General features: G+C 47.5%; 1 protein-coding gene across 4 annotated transcripts in view; it reads left to right on the forward strand.

The window, feature by feature from the left end:
* Positions 1-20699, forward strand: part of LOC146201211 (telomere-associated protein RIF1-like) — a 310221-nt gene that overhangs the window by 260862 nt on the left and 28660 nt on the right. For all 4 annotated transcript variants that reach the window (XM_084595678.1, XM_084595679.1, XM_084595681.1 and 1 more), the window contains one exon: positions 7341-7514. In XM_084595678.1, coding sequence (XP_084451804.1) covers positions 7341-7514 — 174 coding nt within the window. The remainder of the gene's footprint in view (positions 1-7340; positions 7515-20699) is intronic.

The following is a 20699-nucleotide window of genomic DNA, read 5'->3' on the forward strand; positions in this document are numbered from 1 at the left end:
ACTTTCATGCGGAAAAGTGTACATCGGTCAAACGGGGCGATGTATCAGTGACTGGTTGGGGGAGCACCAACGGAAAAGGGGAAAGCTGCTCTTAGAAAAAAAAAATATTTTTTATTCTGTTCCAAATTTGATCAAAATGCCACCCTTGCCTAGTTTTTCGTTCTGATTTAAAGGGACTATGAAATGCGTAAAATGAGGTAAATCAAATCGGTCAAGAGATGCCGTATTTACTCGCATAATGCTCGCACTTTTTTTTGCAGAGAATTGATGTTAAGTTGGGGGGTGCATTAATTATGCGGGGAAAATTTTGAGCAAATGTTTTGGAGCGCTGAAAGCAAATTTAAATTGGTGCGAATCGGGATTCTTAGGTCAGCTATTGTAAATATAACCAAAACATTACTTTCAAGCAGAACTTGCCCTTGTTTTAAAAGTACAGGGTCGCCAAAAGTACAAATTGCTAAAGCATTTTATTTACCGCACGCAGCCTCATCATTACTCCCCGCATGGTTACAAGAGACACTCGATTATAAGAGACACTTGAAAATAGTTTGGTTGGCTTTCCTATGTTTGCCATGTCAACAACATTGCATACAAGAGACATGGTTACAAGAGACACTCTGTTACTAAGGACAATTTTTGTAGGTCCCTAGAATAATATCTTCACTATTTATAAGAGACACAACTAACCCAGGTACATTCATGCAACACAGCTGACTCGTACCAACTCTTATGTGCGGCAGTTTATATTCCCTTAATTAAATTCTGTTGCATATCAGTGTCTTGTTTTGTTGCAATACAGTCGAACCCGGTTATATCGAACCCCGATATATCGAATTTTGGTTGTATAGAACTCTCGGAATATCCCCTTGAAAATCCCATGTAAAAGTATAGGAAAGCCGCGTCATATATCGAACTCAATTTCACCGGTCGTATATATCGAACTCCGCACCATGCACTGGAAAGTGGGCCTTCCCCAAAGACGATCGCATTACCCTTGGCCGTTTGCCGCGCGACGTTTTCAAGCCACGCGCGGAAGGAATGAGAGGGGATAGTTCTGGACAGCACCGCGCCCATTCCCCAAAGGCACGTTCATCTGCAGTTATCGTTTCCCGCCCGCCAGCACATGGCGTTTGCAAGCCATGTGCGTGGGTGTGCCCATTCTTTTGCCGAGCTATCTCTTTCCTTCAGCACACGCTACGCATGCGCCAAGCCAGCTCAGCCCGTTTTCAGACAGACGTCGGATGCTTTAGCGTGTCTCTCTCTCTCTTATTTTTTTTTTTTTGCGAGAGTCATTCATTTTTATCGGTGGGCTGTACGCGCGGCGTAACATAAGATATGGCGGCTGCGAACGTTAAGAAACGGCAGAGCTCTTCTTTTTTTTTTCTTTTTTTTTGCGGGGGTTGTTTATCCTTGCATGTATGAATCAACGAAAGCACACGGTCAGCTGCTGCGATCATGACGCCCGCCCCAAGCGCGGCGTGATAAATCGAACGAGGCTTGTGCAATCAAGCCATCACGGGCACTCTGCCAAGTTCGCTCCCCGTCACCACAGGAGCTATCAAAAGATAAACGCGCCCTGACGTTATCGCTGCGCAGCATCTTGGCACACTGCCAAGAAATGAGCTGTGGATGAGAGGACTGAAACGGAGTGACGCGCGCCATCGACATGCAAGTGAAAACGCTCGCGATTTCTGATTTTTTCCATGGCGACACAGAAACCTTGTTTTGAGCTGCCGCGGTGGCTCGAGCGGCGAGAGGGACGCAGTTCCAAGTCTTAAAATGTTCGCTCTATCGCTGCCGCATCGTCGCTGAGATCGCTCAATCGCTCGCATGTGAGCGAGCCGGCCTTAACGCTTTTCTTTTTTTTTTTTAGTTCTCGGGTGCAAAAGTGGAGGGTGGGTATATTATTCGAGTGGGTTGATTACGCGACAAATGCGGTATCGTTTTTTCGCATCGTAAGTGCCGACACAAGTCAATTTCTGTATATCGAATTATCGATATATCGAACTATTTCGCGATCCCCTTCGAGTTCGATATATCCGGGTTCGACTGTATGTCAGGAACCAAAAAGGAGTGCCTCCTCTTTACTGAGAGGTCAAAATGTCCCTGTTGTTTGTCACACAGGAATGTGCTGACAGCGCCTGAAACAATAAGGACATTTGGCTTCCCAGTCAAAAGGAGGCACTCCTTCATGGTTCATGACATACTGCAACAAAACAAGACACTGATATGGAAGAGAATTTAGATAAGGGAATCTAAACTTCCACACATACGAGCTGATAGAAATTTTTGGTTACAAGAGACACCATTTTGGGTTTCCTTGAGTGTCTCTTGTAACGAGGTTTTACTATAATGCTCACAGCAGACAGTACAGTTCTCTTGATCAGAGACATGATCCGTGTCCATATCGACACTGCAATCGCTGTCTCCTGTAGCGCACTACGCAGAACTCGATACTGAAGTGCCTGCTGGCAGCGCTGTTGCTATGCTGTAGCCCGTACTCGAAAGCTTCCAGCTTAAAAGCAGCTGTATAACTTGCGTACTGCCCCACCGCGATGCGGCACCAGGAGCACGATAGACGGTGGAACAAAGCAAGTAACACGAACGGAATGAAAGAACAATATGACGAGAGGCGGAGACACCTCGCAAAATGGCGATTATGAGCATCATGGAGGTAAAAAAAAAAAAAAAAAAGACGAGCATAACTGATGATGATAATATACCTGAGCACGCTATCGCCGCCTGGTAGCGCGTGCACACAACGATGCCAGCTAGGTTTAGTATCGCTCCAAAGATGGCGCTGTTGCTACTAGCAGACGACTCTCGCGGTGGTAATATTAGTGGTGTGATGATTATGCGAGGACGCTTAATGTTGGGGGTGCGAGCACTGCACGAGTGCAAGCATTATGCGAGTAAATACGGTAGGTACTTCTTCACAAATCAATACATCGCAAGGCTTTTTCAGCAAGCTTCATTAGCCCAGAAAATATCGGCGATTAAAAATGGCGTTCCTCCTCTTCCTCTTCAGCTCCTAGACACCAGAAAAAAAAAAAAAAAGGAAACAGCTCGGGAACTCCGTCCCACCCATGAAACGCGATTGGGTTACACTCCCTTCGCAGACTTCCGGTTGTCGAGCCTGTTTTCCCGAGCGTTGCCCTCGCATTCATCACTCTCTGCCTTTGCCTCCCCGTCTGCGTTTGCATAGCTTTCAACATCTTCCTGTGCCTTTCTCAGCCGCCGGTTTCTTCAGCTTCTTGACCTCTCGGAATAGTAAGCGACAGCAGCCTGAACGACGTGGGTCATTCACGAGCGCGTGCATGCAGCTGGGCAGGCTGCTGCCCACACACACCGGCGGCCGCCGCGAAGGAGCACGTTTTCATATCCCTGTCCCATTCTGCGCAAATTAGCATCCACTTCTACCAAGTACGGCTTTCTACAAGACCCCTTTCTTCTCGCACTGCCGGGCTCAGTCTCCGGTGTCAATAGCTTTGGTACCGTCTTCTGCGGTTTGACCAACGGCGGTTGGTCCCCTCACGGAGTTGACGCGATAGCATGGACTTTGCATGAATGCTGGCAGACGAGTGGGCGAATTGCATGCTTGCAAACTTGTCATCGTTTTTAACCAGGAGCACTTCCATAATTGTCGGCGAGAGGCATCTCTTCTGGCGCATAGATCGTATGGAATGTATACATGTATCATCGGCGAGAGCGCGGACTGATGATCGCTGCAAAGTTTGGATATCGGATTACAGGTGAACACGAATCTTAAGACTTGAGATTAACAAAAAGGAAAGTGTAGAGTTTTATCTCTTTTTTTTTATTTCTTTCGCACATCGTTAATGTGGTACGTGCACGTGTGTTTTATCTCATGTACGTATCGTACGAGCCAGAATCGGCGGCACAAAGCATCAGCAAAGCAGCTTGGCACGTGCAGTTCCGCAGCGCAGGTTGTCACCGATTTCAGCTGCTGACGCAGAAATCATGCACATGAGCACGCGAGCAGCTATGCTAGAGAGGCAGCAAAATGGCTGATTTCAAAACGCCGTCCGTCGGGGCTTCGACACCAAACAACTGAGGCTTAAAGGGCAACTCCGAAGGTTTTTTGACATTCGAATGTTCTAGTAAAAATTTTAACATACGTTCTCCTCTCCATCCTGACGCATTCTACAAAACTTGGGCGCCGTACGATAATCCGTTCACACGCAAGCCGGCTTTAAAATATGCCGTTTTCATGGCTTAAGTTGCAAGTATTTCTGCGGGCAACACTGAGTTTTTGACATCACAAGCAGTATACCGGTATTACTGCCCACTTTCCGCGTGATTATGAAATTGTGAGGCTTATGTTGAACTACCTCAGACATTTTATGCTGTGCGTCACGATTTCTTGCAGTTTTGCAGCCTCAATACTAGGCACCCAATGCACATAGAGCTGAATTTTCTTTTTTTTTTTTTTTTTTCTTTTTTTTTTTTTTTTTTTTTTTGCAATGGGGAAGTTGAATGTATGCGGTGTGAAATGTTGGAAGCAGATTTTTTGTTTTTGAAAGTTCAAATTATTTTAACGAGTTTACTCCCACTTAGTGCACATGCTTTGCATATCGCAGGCCGCAAATGAGCAGAAAGATAAGCTCAAAACAAAAAGCTTGAACTCGCGCCAACTCCAGCAACGAAGTGGTAGACGAATTGTTTTCGTGACGATGACGGCAGCGCGGTGGGCAGTCCGCTTGGCAAGGCAGAGTTCACGATCGTCAGATCTAAACAGTTTGCTGAGATTGGCGAAGTGTAAAACATACGGCGGCGATATTGGCATTTAAAAAAGTGAACGTGGATAAGAAATCGTCGTCAAACTTATTCTCCTGTGCGTAAACTGCAGGACGCGTCGTCTTCATAGAGCTCGCCACACGTTTGCGCCGATCGGACCTCTTTCATAGTCCTTAGTGAATGCACTTGCTTCCCGTGCAATGCAGAGCACTGGGAAGCAGCAAACAACTCCAAATTGCATTTTTTTTCCGCAAAAAAACATTCCTCACCGCGGTCTTGATGCGAGGACGTGGCAAAACGACGTACATAAAAAAAAAAAAGGCATTCGCTGCTTGCATGTGACTCACGCAGTCGAAAAAGTGACAACTGAATGTGCTTCAACTGCAAATCAAAATGAAAGAGGCGACACTTGGACGTTGGAACGCAAGGAGACTACATTCCTGGAGGTTTCTAGCCATTTAAACTGTAAATGTGTGCATTGCACCAGTGAATTTTCGTTAAAAATCCCGTTTCTTTTTTGCTCTTTTCTCAAAGCATGCATTATCGACCGCTTGCACTTTTGCGGCCATAATATCTCGGCACCTATTGCAGATAGAATAATAATTTCTTTTTCAGCATGAAGCCAAATATGTGGAGCACACAATGTTGCAAGTAGATTTTGTAATTTCTTGTTCAAAATTTTTAAAATGACTTTTTTTTTTTTTGTGACCATTATAGTGCTATATATTTTGACCTTTGAACTTTGTTATGCAATAAAACAAGAAATAATTGCTCAATCAGAAAACTGCTCGTGACATTGTGTTCCTCATTCTTTCTGGTGTCCAGCAATGCGTTCATCTGAAGTTTTTTTCCAGTGATCATTTTGTAATTGTTCTTGTAAGAATTACACTAATGGTGTAATTATCTCATGAAATAATTGGATCACGAAAGAAATAATTGTAGTTTTGAAATCTGCACAAAAAACTGCACAAGCACACCAAGTTGCGTCAATTTTGATTGGTAAATAAGGAAAATAGTTTTAAGACCAGTGTCCCCCCCTCAAGTGCAGCACCGGATGCCGTCAGGTTTTCGCAGAGATGCCGTCCGCGAGCGCTGCGGCCTATGGCACTCCGGCCATGCGCTGCTCCCTGGTCGGCGGTAGATCTTGTTTGTTTTGCATCTAAGCCACAGCGAATGGCATTTTGGAATCTGCCGTTTCGCTGTCTCTCTAGGGTAGCTACTCGCCTGCTCCTGTGCGCGATTCTTGCATGTAGCTGCGGAAATCGGCGACAACCTGCGCTGCTGATCTGCATGTGCCGAGCTGCTTTGCTGATATGTTTTGTGCCATCGATTCTGGCTCGGACGATGGGTACACATGACTTAGAACGCGCATGCACGTTATGCATTGGCACTTCCTAATCGATGTGCCAAAGGACTTAAAAAAACACTACACTACCCTTTTTTCATTTTAATTCTTAAGATTCATTTACGAATAATTCGTGCTCACCTGTAATCCGATATGTAGTGATCATCAGTCCGTGTTCTTGCCAATGATACATGTACATTCCATTCGTTATGCACCACAAGAGACGCCTCTCACCGACCATCATGAAAGCGCTCCTGGCTAAAAACGACTGCAACATGCTTGCACGTGTGCAACTCGTGCGCTTGTCTGCCAGCATCCATGCAGAGCCGTTGCGAGGAGACCGGCCGCAGTTAGTCAAACCGCAGAAGATTGCTCCAAAGCTGCAGACATGGTGGTGACTGACTAGCAGTGTGAAAGAAGAAAAGGGTCTTGTAGAAGGTCGTACTCGGCAGGAGTGCACACCAATTGGCATTCAATGGGACAGGGATACGAAGGGAAGTGCTCCACCGCGGTGGCTGCTGGTGTGGGCAACAGCCTGCCCACCTGCAGGCATGCACTTGCAAGCGACCCGGGTCGTTCGGGCTGCTGTTGCACACAATTCCGAGAAGTCAAGAAACTGCAGAAGTGACGGTCAAGCAAGGCAAGAGACAAGATTGAAAGCTGTGCAAGCGCAGATGGGAAGGGAAAGGCAGAGACCAATGAGTATGTGGGCGACACTCGGGAAGACGAGCGCGACAACCAAAAGTCTGCGAACCGAGCATCACCCAATGACGTTTCATGGGTAGGATGGAGTTGCCGAACTGTTTTCTTTGTTTTTTTTTCTGGTGTCTCGAAGTGTTGTGTTGAAAGGAGGAGCAGCATTTTTAATCGTTGATATCTCCAGTGTTAGGAAGCTAGCTGAAAAATTATTCCGATAAATTCACTTGTGAGGGAGTACCTATACCTCTCGCCAGATTTGATTTACCTCATTTTAAGCATTCCATAGTCACTGAAGGGCCATTAGACCGAACACAATACAAAACTGCACAAGCCCTACTGATGTTTTGTTCTAGGGCGATTTTATTCCAATGCTATATTTGCAAATGTGCAAAGCCACTAAATAGGATGATGCACTAGATTTTGATATGCTGATAGCCAGTACGGCTTTGGTTCTTAAATATCTCTAGAAACACGGGCTCAGCTACGGTGAGGCTGTTTCACCACACACCATACTGAAGCCGTCCTCTTGTTGGTGCAGGAGGACAGTGTTCCTGCAGTGGAATTGGAAGCGGCATCCCCCACCACAAGTGCTGATGTCGCCTCTTCCAGCCAGGAGGTGGTGGCTGGCAAGGCCAGTTGTGTTGCGGACAGCCTGGAAACCGAGTTGGAAGGGGCGCCATGCAGCCAGCCACCTTTATTGGGGAACTGCCAGGTAAAGGGACACTTCAAGTTGCTGTGAAATAACTGATTTCATTTGTATTTGAGGTTTGTGAATATATTTTAAATTTGGAATACCATAACAGCTGAGTATAATATGTGGCTTTTTTTCCCGATTTTATCATGTCAGATTTGTGCCTCGTATTACAGTGCAGTCAACTTATAAGAATACCAGATATAATGATATACCGTATTTACTCTCGTATAACCCGCACCAAATTTGAAAAATTTGTTTTAAAAGTGGAGGTGCAGGTTATCTGCGATTTATTTTTCCGTGGTGGCTACACAAAAATGCGCGAGTTCGCCATCATCATCGTCATCGACGCTTGTCAAGCCGGTAAGGAGCCAACAAGCATAGCATAGTCTGTTTCTTCTCCATGTCATTCATCATGCTTATTTTAGCCAGCATTTGTTAGGGCTTTTGTCAGGTGCTGTTTCAACACCCAGTCAACCCAGTTTGCAATGTTAGCCTGCTTTGCTTTGGCACCATGAGTGCGAGTCAGCCGATAATCTTTACGCCCCCACATCGACGGGATGCATGCTAAAGCCTGATATGGACGCGTGGAAAGTGATACTGCAGACTTGGTGCATCAAGGCTTCAAAAAATGTGCCATTACAGTCGAAACCGGATATATCGAACTCGATATACAGAAATCGGCTTGAGACGGCACTTGTGATCGTGAAAAATGATACTGTATTTGTCGCGTAATCAACCCACTCGCATAATGAACCCACTCCTCCTTTTGCCCCCGAGAGTACACACTCGAGAAGTGTCTGCCACGGGCCGAACTGGCTTGTCCGCGCATGCGTAGTGCGTGCTGCTGTGAACGAAGACCGGGAGAGAGAGAGAGGAAGGGGGAAAATAAAGCTCGGCAGAAGAATGGGCACACTCTTACTCTTTGCTTTATCGCGTTTTTCCCCTTCCGAACACCTCGGCTGCATTGATTTCCTCTCGTTCCTTTATGCACATGGCTTGCAAACGTCATGTGCTGCCGTGCGGCAAACGATCACCGCAGATGTGCGCGCCTCTGGGGAAAGGAAGCGCTGCTTCCCTAAACCAGCCGTCGCCGAACTGTTCCCTCTCATTCCTTCCGCGCGTGGCTTGAAAACGTCACGCGGCAAACGCCAAGGGCAATACTGCACTGTCCAATGCGGGGTGGGGAGTTCGATATATCGAACAACCAATGAAATTGAGTTTGATATACGATGCAGCTTTCCTATACTTTTACATGGGATTTTCAAGAGGATATTCCGTGAGTTCGATATAACCAAAATTGGAATTATATCCCTGTCACACGGCCGACTCGGAACTACCTTGAACTTCCTTGGTCTAAAGGAGCGCAAGGGAGTCGCAGGGAGTTTCGCCTTAAAGGAGTTGTCCCCGTGTCACACGGCTTGCAACGAGCTTCTCAGAGCAGCCAACAGGGGGCCATTAGGCGCTGTTTATTTTGCACAAAGATATAAAAAATAATGTCCAAAACAAACTGAAATATTTTTTATACTACTATTTTCCTCGCAAAATGCAATTAGCTTTAGTCATATCAATATAAAAGAACACACATTTGCTGAAAACAACGACCATGCTCTAAACATAGCCATTTTTTCCGCTCTGCTGGACACCATGCGCGTCGTTGTGCAATACGTGGTGCAGTCGCGACAATTAAACGCAACTAACCGAGTTAGAATACAATTTTATGCAATAAAAACTAATATATTTAGGAGTAAAAATTACATTATTGAAGAAATATGTTATTTAATGACTCGGAAGCAAAGCACATTGGAAACGAGAGTACTCCCTTCGCCCATCAATGGAGATCGTCGATCTCCTTTGCTTCAAAACTCCATTTAACTTCCTTCCATAATGGACTGCCGTGTGACACGGCACGTATCTCCCTCGAGGTAATGGCTACCTTGGTTGAAGGGAGTTGAAAGGAGTTCAGCCGTGTCCGTGTGACAGAGGTATTATCCAGGTTTGATATATCTGGGTTCGACTGTACTAACAGCTTAGATGGTTCCGAGGATGACTACGTCTTTGAGTGGCTATGAAGCCTCGGATGGTAGCAGTGAGAGCGGCGACTATTCAGAAGCGGACAACCAGTGATGTGGCGGTCATTTGAATAAATGTTCTGAAAAGAAAATAATCACAGTTTGTGCTTTTTTTCAGAGTACCGTGCAAGTTATACGCGAATCTTTTTATTTTTCGCGGAATACAAAATTAGGGGGTGCAGATTACATGCAGGTGTGGGTTATACAGTCGAACCCGGTTATATCGAACCCGGATATATAGAATTTTCGTTATATCGAACTCACGGAATATCCCCTTGAAAATCCCATGTAAAAGTATAGGAAAGCCGCGTCATATATCGAACTCAATTTCGCCGGTCGTTCGATATATCGAACTCCGCACCACGCACTGTAAAGTGTGCCTTCCCCAAAGACGATCGCATCACCCGTGGCCGTTTGCCGCGTGACATTTTCAAGCCACACGCGGAAGGAATGAGAGGGGATAGTTCTGGACAGCACCGCGCCCATTCCCCAAAGGCGCGCGCATCTGCAGTTATCGTTTCCCGCGCGCCAGCACATGACGTTTGCAAGCCATGTGTGTGGGTGTGCCCATTCTTTTGCCGAGCTTTCTCCTTCAGCACGCGCTACGCATGCGCCTAGCCAGCTCAGCCCTTTTTCAGACAGACGTGGGACGCTTTCTCTAGCGTGTATTGCGAACCCTCTGCGCGCGGCGGCTGACGTGGCTATGGCGCCTGCGGACGTTAAGAAGCGGCAGCTCTGTCTGTTTTTTTTTTTTTCTTTTTTTTTTTTTTTTTTGAGAGTCATTCTTTCTTATCGCTGTGCTGTACGTGCGACGTAGCATAAGATATGGCGGCTGCAGACGTTAAGGAGCGGCAGGGATTTTTTTTTTTTGGCGGGAGCCGTTTATCTTTGCATGTATGAATCAACGGAAGCACGCCGCCAGCTGCTGCGATCATGACGCCCGCCCCAAGCGCGGCGTGATAAATCGAACCAGGCTAGTGCAATCAAGCCATCACGGGCACTCTGCCAAGTTCGCTCCCCGCCACGGGAGGAGCTATAAAAAGATAAACGAGCCCTGACGTTATCGCTGCGCAACATCTTGGCACGCTGCCAAGAAATGAGCTGTGGATGCGACGACCCAAACGGAGTGACGCGCGCCATCGACATGCAAGCGAAAACGCTCGCGATTTTCTGCCGCAGTGATACAGAAACCTTGTTTTGAGCTGCCGCGGTGGCTCAAGCGGCCAGCGGGACACAGTTCCAACAAGTTGGAAATTTTTCGCTCTGTCGCTGCTGCTCGTCGAGAGCGCTCAATCGCTTGCATGTGAGCAAGCTGGCCTTAACGCATTTTTTTTTTTTTTTTTTTTTTTTCAAATTCTCGGGTGCAAAAGTGGAGAGTGGGTTCATTATGCGAGTGGGTTGATCACGCGGCAAATACGGTATCGTTTTTTTTTTCGCATCGTAAGTGCCGTCACAAGCCAATTTCTGTATATCGAATTATCGATATATCAAACTTTTTCGCGATCCCCTTCGAGTTCAATATATCCGGGTTCGACTGTACACGAGTAAATACTATCAAATATTTGTGATTTATTCGTTTTTCCATTGTCGCTGTGTAAAAATAAACCAGTAAAAGCTCGTTAATTCAAATTCCACGGGACCGCCAGTTCGAATTAATGAAAGTGAACAAAAATGAACTCGCTTGAAACGTGGAGGGCATGAAAAACATATATTTGCCTAAAAAATCGGTTATCACCTTCTGCCTCTTCTCTGAGGGCAACAGTTGCCACTATCTTCCAGGGCGCAAATGCGACGTAAGGAGTCTTCTTCCCCCTCTTCAAAGCTGAAGAAAAGGCCCGCGGGCCCGCGACATTCCGCGCTTCCACCGCTTCCACCTCGGATGGCCACACGGGTGCCTTTTCCCTTTGTCTTCCTCATCTTCCGCATCTTCTCAGACAGACCGCTCACCAACAACTGCAGCAATAATGTCCTTATCAGATAGGGCACCGCACACTGCTGCATTGCAGTCCACTTCAATGTAGTCATCAAAGCTTGTGTCCTAAAGCGCAGCACGCGTCGCCGCAGGCAGGGGTTCCTGACTCTCGTCGTTGCCACTTTCCTCCATTCCAGCAACGAAGCCACAGTGGTGGAAGCAGTTCGCAATCGTAGATGGCGTTACCTGCTCCCATTCACACACCAACATGTGCATTGCTGAAAGCAATGTGATGCTGTGGCTTTTTTGGTTGCCCGTGTACAAAATCATGCACTCGAGCATATGGCACCTGTAGAAACATCTCATGTTTTTAATGACGCCCTGATCCATCGGCTGCAGGGTTGCAGTCGTATTAGCAGGCAGAAACAAAAATCTGGTAGCTTTCAGCGCGGCGTCAACCTTGTGCCACGAGCAATTATCAACGATTAGCAAAATTTGTTTGTTTGCTTAGCTCCATCTTCTGGTCAAACTTCAGCAGCCACTTTTTGAACAACTCGCCCTTCATCCATGCCTTGCTGTTGGCGGCATATTCGGTTGGCAGTGTTCGGATGTTTTAATACACCGGGGCTTATGCGACTTCCTAATCACAGAAAGTGGAACCTTCGCCATCCCGGTCATATTTGCTGCGACCAAAACGGTAATCTGCTCTTTGCTGCGCTTACCGCTAGCATAGCTGTCCCCTTTGAATGTTATATCGAACCCGGATATATCGAATTTTGGTTATATCGAACTCATGAAGTATCCGCTTGAAAATTCCATGTAAAAGTATAGGAAAGCCGCGTCATATATCGAACTCAATTTCACCGGTCGTTCGATATATCGAACTCCGAAACACGCACTAGAAAATGTGCCTTCCCCAAAGACGATCGAATCACTCTTGGCCGTTTGCTGCGTGACATTTTCAAGCCACGTGCGGAAGGAATGAGAGGGGACAGTTCGGCGACGGCTGGTATGGGCAGTGCCATGCCCATTCCCTTCCCTAAAGGCGCGCGCATCTGCAGTTGTTGTTTCCCGCGCGCCAACACATGACGTTTGCAAGCCATGTGCGTGGGTGTGCCCATTCTTTTGCCGAACTATCTCTCTCCTTCAGCATGCACAACGCATGCGCCAAGCCAGCTCAGCCCGTTTTCAGACAGACAGACGCTTTCTCCAGCGTGTGTTGCGAACCCTCTGCGTGCGGCGGCGGCGCGGCGGCTGACGTGGCTATGGCGCCTGCGGATGTTAAGAAGCGGCAGCTCTCAGTGTTTTTTTTTGTTTGTTTGTTTGTTTTTTTTTTTGCGAGTGTCCTCCTTTCTTATCGTTGTGCTGTACGCGCAACATAGCGTAAGGTATGGCGGCTGCGGGCGTTAAAAAGCGGCAGGGATTTTTTCTTTCTTTTTTTCCGGGGATGTTTATTTCATTTATTTTTTTTTTTTTTTATCGTTTATCCTTGCATGTATGAATCAGCGAAAGCACGCGGTCAGCTGCTGCGATTATGACGCCCGCCCCAAGCGCGGCGTGATAAATCGAACCAAGCTTGTGCAATCAAGCCATCACGGGCACTTTGCCAAGTTTGCTCCCCGCCACCGCAGGAGCTATCAAAAGATAAATGCGCCCTGACGTTATCGCTGCGCAGCATCTTGGCACGCTGCCAATGAGCTGTGGATGAGACGACCGAAATGGACTGACGCGCGCCATCGACATGCAAGCGAAAATGCTCGCAATTTCTGTCGCCCCGGCGACACAGAAACATTGTTTTGAGCTGCCGCGGTTGCTCGAGTGGCGAGAGGGACGCAGTTCCAACAAGTTTGAAAATTTTCGCTCTGTCGCTGCCGCTCGTCGCTGAGATTGCTCAGTCACTTGCATGTGAGCGAGCTGGCCTTAATGCATTTTTTTTTTTTTTTTCAAATTCTCGGATGCAAAAGTGGAGGGTGGGTTCATTATGCGAGTGGGTTGATTACGCGACAAATACGGTATCGTGTTTTCGCATCGTAAGTGCCGTCACTAGCCGATTTCTGTATATCGAATTTTGATATATCGAACTATTTCGCGATCCCCTTCGAGTTCGATATATCCGGGTTCGACTGTAGTTCTGTCCGGTTGAAGCTTGTAGAACAAAGCTATTTCATTGGCATTAAATATGTCCTCTGCCGAGAAACTGTCCAAATACTGCCGCAGGGCACTGCTTCGCCACGTCGCACAAGTCTCCACGTCCACTTCTTTTGCTTCACCGGAAGACAAGGTTCTGTCTGTCTCTAAAGTGGTGAAACCATCCTTTGGAGGCAACAAAATCTTGCACATTCATGCGCAGGGAGAAATCGTCTGCCGCCATGATGATTGGGCCACTCAGGGGTATACAGTGAAACCTCTTTATAACGAACAGTTAAAAAATCGGAAAATAGTTCGCTGTATCTATAATTCGTAGCATAAAATTTCGAAAAAAATACATGCAAGAGCAGCAAAGTCAATCAGAAAAGGCACAGCAACTCGGAGGGTGCTTACTTGGGTCAAGTCCATTTATTTACGCGCAAAGAACTGTGTTATCACGGCCTGCTATTTTTGTGCTGATATAGGTAATTCTTTGGGAAATTCGACCCTTTATGATCGCCATGGTGATCATAAAGGGTCGAATTCTGGTACTCACCGTGATATCTATTAAAGTTATATGATATGCCTCCTGTGGTGGCAGGCAGCGAACCTGGCATAGTGCACAGGATTTCTTGATTGCACAAGCCTGGCTCGATTTTTCAGACCACACTTGGGGCGGACAGAGTCCACTGCCACAAAATCATTGGAAAGCGTGATAGCTGCAAATGCCATTTGAAGCCAGCAATGCTAAAAGCTGGCGTCATGATCGAAGCTGACCATGTGCTTGCATTTATTCATAGATGCAAAGATGGATAACTCGCACAAAATAAGAATTGCCACTTCTTAACGTCCGCAGTCATCATAGCTCACGCTATGCCGCATGTTCAGCACGACGACACAAGACACGCATCGCACGTCACCTGCCGCACACAGAGGCTTCACACAGAGGCTTCACACAGAGGCTTCACAATACACCCAGAAAAAAGCGTGGTGAGCTGGCTTGTCAGCGCATGTGTAGTGCATGCTGCTGCGAACGAAGACCGGGAACGAGAGAGGAAGAGCAGAAAGAGTAAGCTCTGCAGAAGAATGGGCACAACCTTGCGCGTCGCTCTATTGCATTGTTTCCCCTCTCCCGAGCACCACGGCTGCATCTGCTTCGTAGCAGTTGGTACGAAGATACGTCGCCAGTACGAAGCCCTCTCGTTCCTTCAAACGCATGGCTTGCAAACGTCACATGCTGACGCGCGGCAAACGATCACCGCAGATGCGCACGCCTTTGGGAGAAAGGGCGCGGCGCTGCTCTAGACTAGCCGTCATCGAACTGTTCTCTGTCATTCCGCGTGTGGCTTGAAAACATCACACGGCATAAAGCCGAGAGTGATGTGACCGTCTTTGGGGAAGGTGCGCCTTTCAGTGCGTGGTGCGGAGTTGGAGTTCGATATGCAACGCAGCTGTCCTTGCTGTACGTGGAATTTTTAAGTTGATACAGTAAAACCTCGTTAAAAAGTACCCGCTTTAAAAGTAGTTTCGTTTTAAAAGTTGTAAAGTCAAGTCCCTGACTCGGCGCTTATTGAATATAATGAATTTCGCATCCGCATAAACCGTACCAGCTTATCGCGGACGTATCGGTTAGCACTTACCGTTCTCGCTTTTCGTCATACAATTCACGGCGGTAGTACCGCCTCACAAAAGACTGTTTGACTAGCATTGTGACAAACCTCCATAAACGCGACCATGAACGCGACGATGCGATAGCAAGCTACATAGCCAATGACAAATTAGAGCCAAGTTTACCAAATGCAGCTGCAATAATGATGATAATACAACTAGCGCCATCTTGCGACGAGCGCACCAATTCAAGCCGTAAACTAACTGTGGCCTCCGAGCGCCATGCCGCCGGAGCCGATCATGGAGTTAACCACATACTCTGTCCTTCCCCTAGTGGGCCTTATTTTGGACCAGTCTGAGCGACCACCCCTCCTTGCTCCGTGTCCTTTGCACGCCTAGGCCTTGGTTCACTTTCTTTTGCACGTGTGACGAGCTGACTTTGAGCGGTGTGCGTCGCGAGTTCTCCATCTGTCTGCATCATGCCGAAGATTGGACAGAAACATCGGGTGCTTAGTGAAATGACAAGATGGAGATTGTCCGTGCCATCCAGAGAAGGGCAAAAAATCTGCTAGCACATGAGAGAGACTTGCCGCTAACTACTGTGCGTGGCATTTGGAATGCCAGAGAAAAGCTACTCGGCAGTGCTGCCGCGACTGCGAAGAGATGTCGAGTATGAGGATCAACATTTCCAGATGTGGAGGAGGCGCTGGTGCGATGGCTGAAAACAGCTCGGTCGAAAAACCTACCAGTTAGCGGACCTCTCCTCGTTGAGAAAGTCCTGGTTTTCGCCTCGAAGCTCAACCATGACAACATCGTGTGCAGCAATGGCTAGCTAGCCAGATTCAAAGCAAGGCACGAAATAAGCACGAAGATCGTACCTGCACTAGGGTCCGTCGAAAATATGGCTGACAGGTACTTGACCACATCAAGCCAAGTTCTTGGCAGACGTCCATGCAGGAGAAGTGCTGGGGCAACTGCAGTTGTGGCATGCGGCGTGCAACGGTAAACGGCTAAATATTCTGTTACCGTTTGGCATAAGGGACGCTGCTGGAGTGTAGCTACTTGAACAAAACTTTTAAAAACTCTGTTAAACCGTTCTACTTGACCGTTTGCTTGGGGGTGGTATACGGACGAGTGTCGCAAGCGGATGCCGCGATCCTGCAGAAAAGCTTGGAACTCTCGAGATGAAAACTGTGGCCCGTTAACGCAAACAATTTCTTCTGGGTAATGTTCACGTGCGAACACTGACACCAAGAAGCTTGTGACTGTGTGTGCTGTGGCTTGGTTGCAAAAATATACCTCGGGCCACTTAGAAAAGTAGTCGACCAGCGTGATTACATATGGGCAATCGTGTGGCGCTCTCTCAAATGGGCCAACAATGTCCATTCCCAGCTTTAGCCACGGTTCCTTTGGTAAGGGGACTGGGTTCAATGGTGCAGCCATAACCTTCGTGCTTTTGTCCGCTGCCTGGCATATATACTACATGTTTGGATAGCTAGGTCGACTTGCCTGTCCATGACTGGGCACCAAAATTTTTCTCGCAGACATGCTTTCGTTCGTACAATTCCAGGGTGAGCCTCATGAGCAGTGGTAATTATCCGCGGTGTAAGTGATGCGGGAACCACGAGGCGTTTGCCACGCAAAATCAAATTGTCCACCAGTGAAAGTTCATCGCGAAGTTTGAAGAAAGGTTGAAGCTCACCCGGCAGAGATTTGTGCGCAGGCCACGACGATTCGATGTAGGCCTTGATTTGTTGCAGTGTGCAGTCTTCCGACTGGGCATGTTCAAACTCTTCCCTGGTAATGCAAGAAGATACAAGGGCAACTGATACAGTTTCATGTGGTAAAGTCTTCTTCCTGATGAGATGACGCAGGGAGACGAGAAAGCGCATCTGCTACTCGATTTTGCGAACCCTTCCGGTACTTTACTGTATAGTTGTACTTCAGTAGGCGCTCCGCCCACCGTGTTATCCGCGAAGAACGCCTTCCTGGCCTTTGAGTAGAAAGCAATGCGACCAAAGCTTGATGGTCAGTAAGCAACGTGAAATGGCGTCCCCACAAGTAAACATGCCACCTCTCGCACGCCCAAACACGCAAATGCTTCGCGTTCTCCTACTGAATATCGCCTCTCTGTAGATGAAAGCGCTCGAGAAGCAAAGGCGACAGGGTGCAGTTCCTCTATCCACCTGTTGGAGAACCGCTCCTAGCTCACAGTCAGAAGCGTCAGTGGAAACAACAACGGGAAGGGATGCATCGAACATCCGCAGGACTGTGCTGGACGCAAGTGCCTCTTTGATCTTTCGAAAACTGGAGTCTACCTCGCCAGACCAAACAAATGGTTGCCCTTTCCGAAGAAGAGCACGCATCAGTTCAACCATATCGGCAAAGTTGGGAACGAACCTAGAGTAGTATTCGACCAGTCCAAGGAACGATCGAAGGCTGGCCGCATCAGTGGGTGCCGGGGTATCCTTGATGGAAACAACCTTTTCGTCCAGTGGAATAATACCACTTGCTGTGATCCTGTCACCCAAAAATGAAAGTTCCTGCGTATCGAACATACATTTCCTGTTCAACTTGAGTCCTACCTCTTTAATGCGTTTAAGTACTGTTGCAAGGTTATCTATGTGCTCCTGCCGGCCCCGCCTGAAGACTATAATATCATCTATATAGAAAAGCACGCCCTTGCATCTCTGCAGGATTTTGGACATCATACTCTGGAATGCAGAGGGCGCGGAAGCCAGCCCGAAGCACACTCGTTTAAAACGAAAGAGGCCTTAGAAATGCAGTCGAATTGCGACTCGCAGGATGAAGCATGACCTGGTGGTAAGCGGATGCGAGGTCTAGCTTAGAAAAATGTGTTGCCCCCACTAGACTATGCAATAGCTTTTCTGTATGAGGAAGGGGAAAGCTCTCTGCTACGACAGCTTTGTTTGCTTGTCGAAGGTCTACACAAAGGCGAATACCTCCCTCTTTCTTTTTAACGACCACAATGGGTGACACCCATTCAGATACCTCCACCCTCTCTATCACATCCATATTTTCCAACTGACGGAGCTCTTCCGAGACCAATGGTCGTAGTCAGAGCGGAAGGCACCGAAGTTTTGATTGGACTGGCTGCACTGTGGATCGCGTTTTGACATGGTGCACAAAACCTTTTGCGAGGCCAAGGCCTGGATCGAAAAGAGATCCAAACTCTTCAACTAATTCTTTTGGGAGGTCAATGTCCTGCACGGCTTTTGTAGGGTCAGAGCGCTGTTCCCTTCAAGTTAGCGTCGTTTCAAGGCATTGAAGGAATGACCCATCGATCTGTAGACCGAGCGCCTCGATGGCATTGGTACCCAAGAATGAGGTGCCTTGTTCTACAACATAGAAAAGAAGTATTGTTGTGCCTGCTTTGTACGTAACGTCAGCGAAGAAACAGCCGCGAACCGGAATTGGCTGTTTTGAATAGTCTAGTAACCAAACTGTTGGGACAAAAAGTATGTGGCCTTCAAAATGCTGCTTGAAAAGGTCCTGTGTAACAATGGAAACAGATGACCCAGAATCTACAAGGAAAGTTATGCCCTTATGGCCAATCGAAACTGTGACGTGAACTGCAGAGCGAGCGGCCGTCATCACGGCCAGAATGCTCAATACTTCCTCGCTAAAGGAATTTTGACTGTCTGCCTCACGAACCGGAGTGGAATCTCGTTTCTTGCAAACAGAGCGGAAGTGACCCATGACACCGCAGTGGTAACAACGCTTGCTTTTGGCTGGACAGCGAAATGATGCTGCATTGTGCTGAGATCGATCGCAGCGGTAACAATGCGATTTGCGGCTCTGTGACTGCTTCGAGCTCTCGTCAGAATATCGTGTGCGCGTAGGCATATTTCCACGAGTATTTATGCGTGCAACATCTTCAGAAGGAAAATCTTGCAGATCATTGTACGCCTGCTCGAACTGTCTTGCCAGGAGTACCGCTCTAGCTAACGAGAGAGACGATCCTTCAAGGAGAAGACGTTCGTGCAAGCTACGAGACGAAATACCCGCAATGAACTGGTCACGCAGCGAATCTTCCTCAACAGGAAACGAGCATGTAGCAGAAAGCTCCCGTAATGCAGTGATGTACTCATTCACTGATTCACCAACTTGTTGGACGCGCCTACTAAAACGATGCCTTTCGGCAACAACATTGCTTGTTGCCGAAAAATGAGCATGCAGAGTGACCACTGCGATATTATACGATGATACTTCAGGCCTTGCGTCGCGTGTGCCCGATGCTTTATCAGTAGCGATTTGCTCACGCTCACCGAGCTCATCGAGCTTGGCGTTGTCCAAAGATGGGAGGGTGTAAAATTTGCGCTGACCTTCTACGCTGAGACTGTGAAGCAGTAGTGCCTTGCGACAATCCGACGTGCAGTCGGAGGCACCCGGAGCAAGCAGGTAGTTCTCAAAGATGCGGAACCATTGCGGCCACGCAACAGCAGGTCGGCCAGGCGCGGGCAGGAACGGGGTCGGCGGCGCGAGTCCCGATAAACTCATGGCAAGCGGCGAAAGTCACGTCCCCCGAAATCGGCCGATGTTGTAGCGGCGTGTGCCGTAGATGTACACGGACTGCCAAGCAACCAAGAAATTCCGTTTATTTCAGCATGCAGTCACTTATATACACAGAGTGACACTGGTGCCTCTGGCGGCCGGTGATCACAAACTCGAACCGAAACCAAATATACAACAAAACTGACCTGGAATGTTAACAGCCATGGCCCTATAAGTTTCACTTTCGCTGCTGAAAAGTTCCGCTTTGACTGCGTGCTGGTCACAACTGTTACCTGCAGGGTTTCAACGTCTTTCGGGCGGGATTACTTGCCACCGCCAGCGAAGAGAATCGGTTTTTTCGCTAGAAGACAGGCAGGGGTCGACCTCGACTACCGCTTTCATTCCTAACTCGGCAAATACTGTACACAGAAAGCTAGAATTTGTTCCTGATTTTGAAAAAATGTATGAATTGAAGTTTTTTTATGCTTTATTTGTGTCAAGAAACGTTTATGCTTTAGTACTTTTTTAACTTCAATGTTTTTTATAGTTTTTTTTTTTTTTTTTCATCATTTGCTGATAAATATGTTGATTGTTACTAATGCCATTCTGAAGAGGAATTCCTCCTCTACAATTCGATACTAGACATTCCTGTACCAAGCAAGTTTTGTTAAAGAAAAATAAAATATTAGTAATAAGCACGGTGAAGATGCAGTGACCGTCCGGTTATGAGCGAAGTACTTGCCGCACACACTTTGACCGCACAATATGGGCTATATGAGGGAGATCCAAATGTAGAATTGGATAAGGGCTTTAGTGCAGAAGAGATCAGGATGGCGCTGCACAACCTTCACAGCAGATCGGTGCCAGCCCTGACAGGGGGTCGAATCGTGCCCTAAGGAATCTCGACTACAAATCCGTGGAACAGTTAACAGCATTCATCAATGACTGCTGGCAGAGTGGCACCCTCCCTCA

Source organism: Amblyomma maculatum, chromosome 2 (genome assembly GCF_055883805.1).
Source record: "Amblyomma maculatum isolate TAMU_Amacu chromosome 2, ASM5588380v1, whole genome shotgun sequence".
In the NCBI taxonomy this organism is placed as follows: domain Eukaryota; kingdom Metazoa; phylum Arthropoda; class Arachnida; order Ixodida; family Ixodidae; genus Amblyomma; species Amblyomma maculatum.